Source organism: Varroa jacobsoni, unplaced genomic scaffold (genome assembly GCF_002532875.2).
Source record: "Varroa jacobsoni isolate VJ856 unplaced genomic scaffold, vjacob_1.0 contig07278, whole genome shotgun sequence".
NCBI classification, from domain to species: Eukaryota; Metazoa; Arthropoda; class Arachnida; order Mesostigmata; family Varroidae; genus Varroa; species Varroa jacobsoni.
This window is the reverse complement of record NW_019216858.1, coordinates 1-1,360: the sequence shown is the minus strand read 5'-3', so window position 1 is coordinate 1,360 and position 1,360 is coordinate 1. Positions and strand designations below refer to the sequence as shown.

The 1,360-nt window shown below is 42.6% G+C and overlaps 1 protein-coding gene across 1 annotated transcript; it reads left to right on the top strand.

Moving 5' to 3' along the window:
• The first annotated feature begins 30 nt into the window (after nt 1-30).
• LOC111273481 (histone H2B) lies at nt 31-1,350 on the top strand. Its single transcript, XM_022855172.2, has one exon. It carries the CDS (start codon nt 212-214, stop codon nt 584-586), a length of 375 nt encoding a protein of 124 aa, XP_022710907.1. The 5' UTR covers nt 31-211; the 3' UTR covers nt 587-1,350.
• Nucleotides 1,351-1,360: the final 10 nt, after the last annotated feature.

Here is a 1,360-nt window from a genome sequence, read left to right as displayed (position 1 = left end):
CCGCGTCCAGACATGGTTTCGTTCGATTTAGGTACAACAAACACGAGATGGCTCGAAGTTCTACTGAGTCCTATTTATAGGCGTGTGAGCGCGCTATTGGGAGAGCGGAGCTTTTCTCACAAGAGCCTCCCTCTCCACTAAAGGTCCGCTGACGGCGCAGCAAATCTCGATAAATAGAAGCTGGTCGAGGGATGCCTTTATTTGAAAAAAGATGCCGCCCGCACCGTCAGGAAAGGCCGTGAAGAAGGCTGGTAAGGCTCAAAAGAATGTTCGTGCCACGGACAAGAAGAAGAAAAAACGCAGGAGGAAGGAGTCCTTCTCCATTTACATCTACAAAGTTCTCAAACAGGTCCATCCTGATACCGGTATCTCCTCGAAAGCCATGTCCATCATGAACTCATTTGTGAACGACATCTTTGAGAGAATTGCCGCTGAAGCCTCCCGCCTGTCCCATTATAATAAGAGGTCGACTATCACCTCTCGGGAGGTTCAGACTGCTGTTAGGCTTCTGCTCCCTGGTGAACTGGCTAAGCACGCCGTGTCTGAAGGTACTAAGGCTGTCACCAAGTACACTTCCTCCAAGTAAATTGTCGTTTCTTCGGAACAAAAAAACGGTCCTTTTCAGGGCCACCAAGCTCTATGAGATCAACCACCATAGCTATTGTAGACTAGCCGTTATTATTCATTTCTCACTACTATACTGTGTGTGTATAAATCTATAGTTTATACACGTCTGACTCTTCAAGTAAGCTTAGATTCTAAAATATCAAATCCTTTCGCGCAGTAGCAACAACCCCAAGAGGACAGAGAAATGCTCTGTCAATTGCTAAAGCCCGTCTATACCGTGTACACATAGGTGATAATGCGAACTTAGATGTGGGATCGCTGATTTTATCTGGAGCATCTTACCTTTTAGGACGAGCCTCCCAACGGATAATTAACGGCGAGTGCGCCATTTGTTTGGCCTGGTTATTTTTAGTCGACGTAATAATTACCAAGCTGTTGCGAGTTTTGCTCAAGTTACTGGGTAAAGGGAAAAGCAGCCAGTTAATTTATAATTATTAGCGTACGTCAGTGTTACTGTCACCCATGATCACAGCTATCTCGATCTTTTTCTTTTTTTAGGTGATAAAACGTCCGATATTGTAGAAGTTAGTGAGTCTAAAGAAGGATGCTTTTTTGATCAGTACTTCAATCAAGCGGCCAAATGAATGTTACAAACTTATTTCTAAGATGCTGAACTTCCCATGTGTGAATTAATCATTTTTGCATTTAGGAAAACTGTGTAACCCTTTAAGTAACTTAAGATTAATTCTAAAACATTCTGTTATGTTGTATTTATTATTCGTATTTAAACTAC

Coding starts and splice junctions, on each gene's coding strand:
- LOC111273481 (XM_022855172.2), top strand. CDS start 212: ATGCCGCCCGCACCGTCAGGAAAGGCCGTGAAGAAGGCTGGTAAGGCT.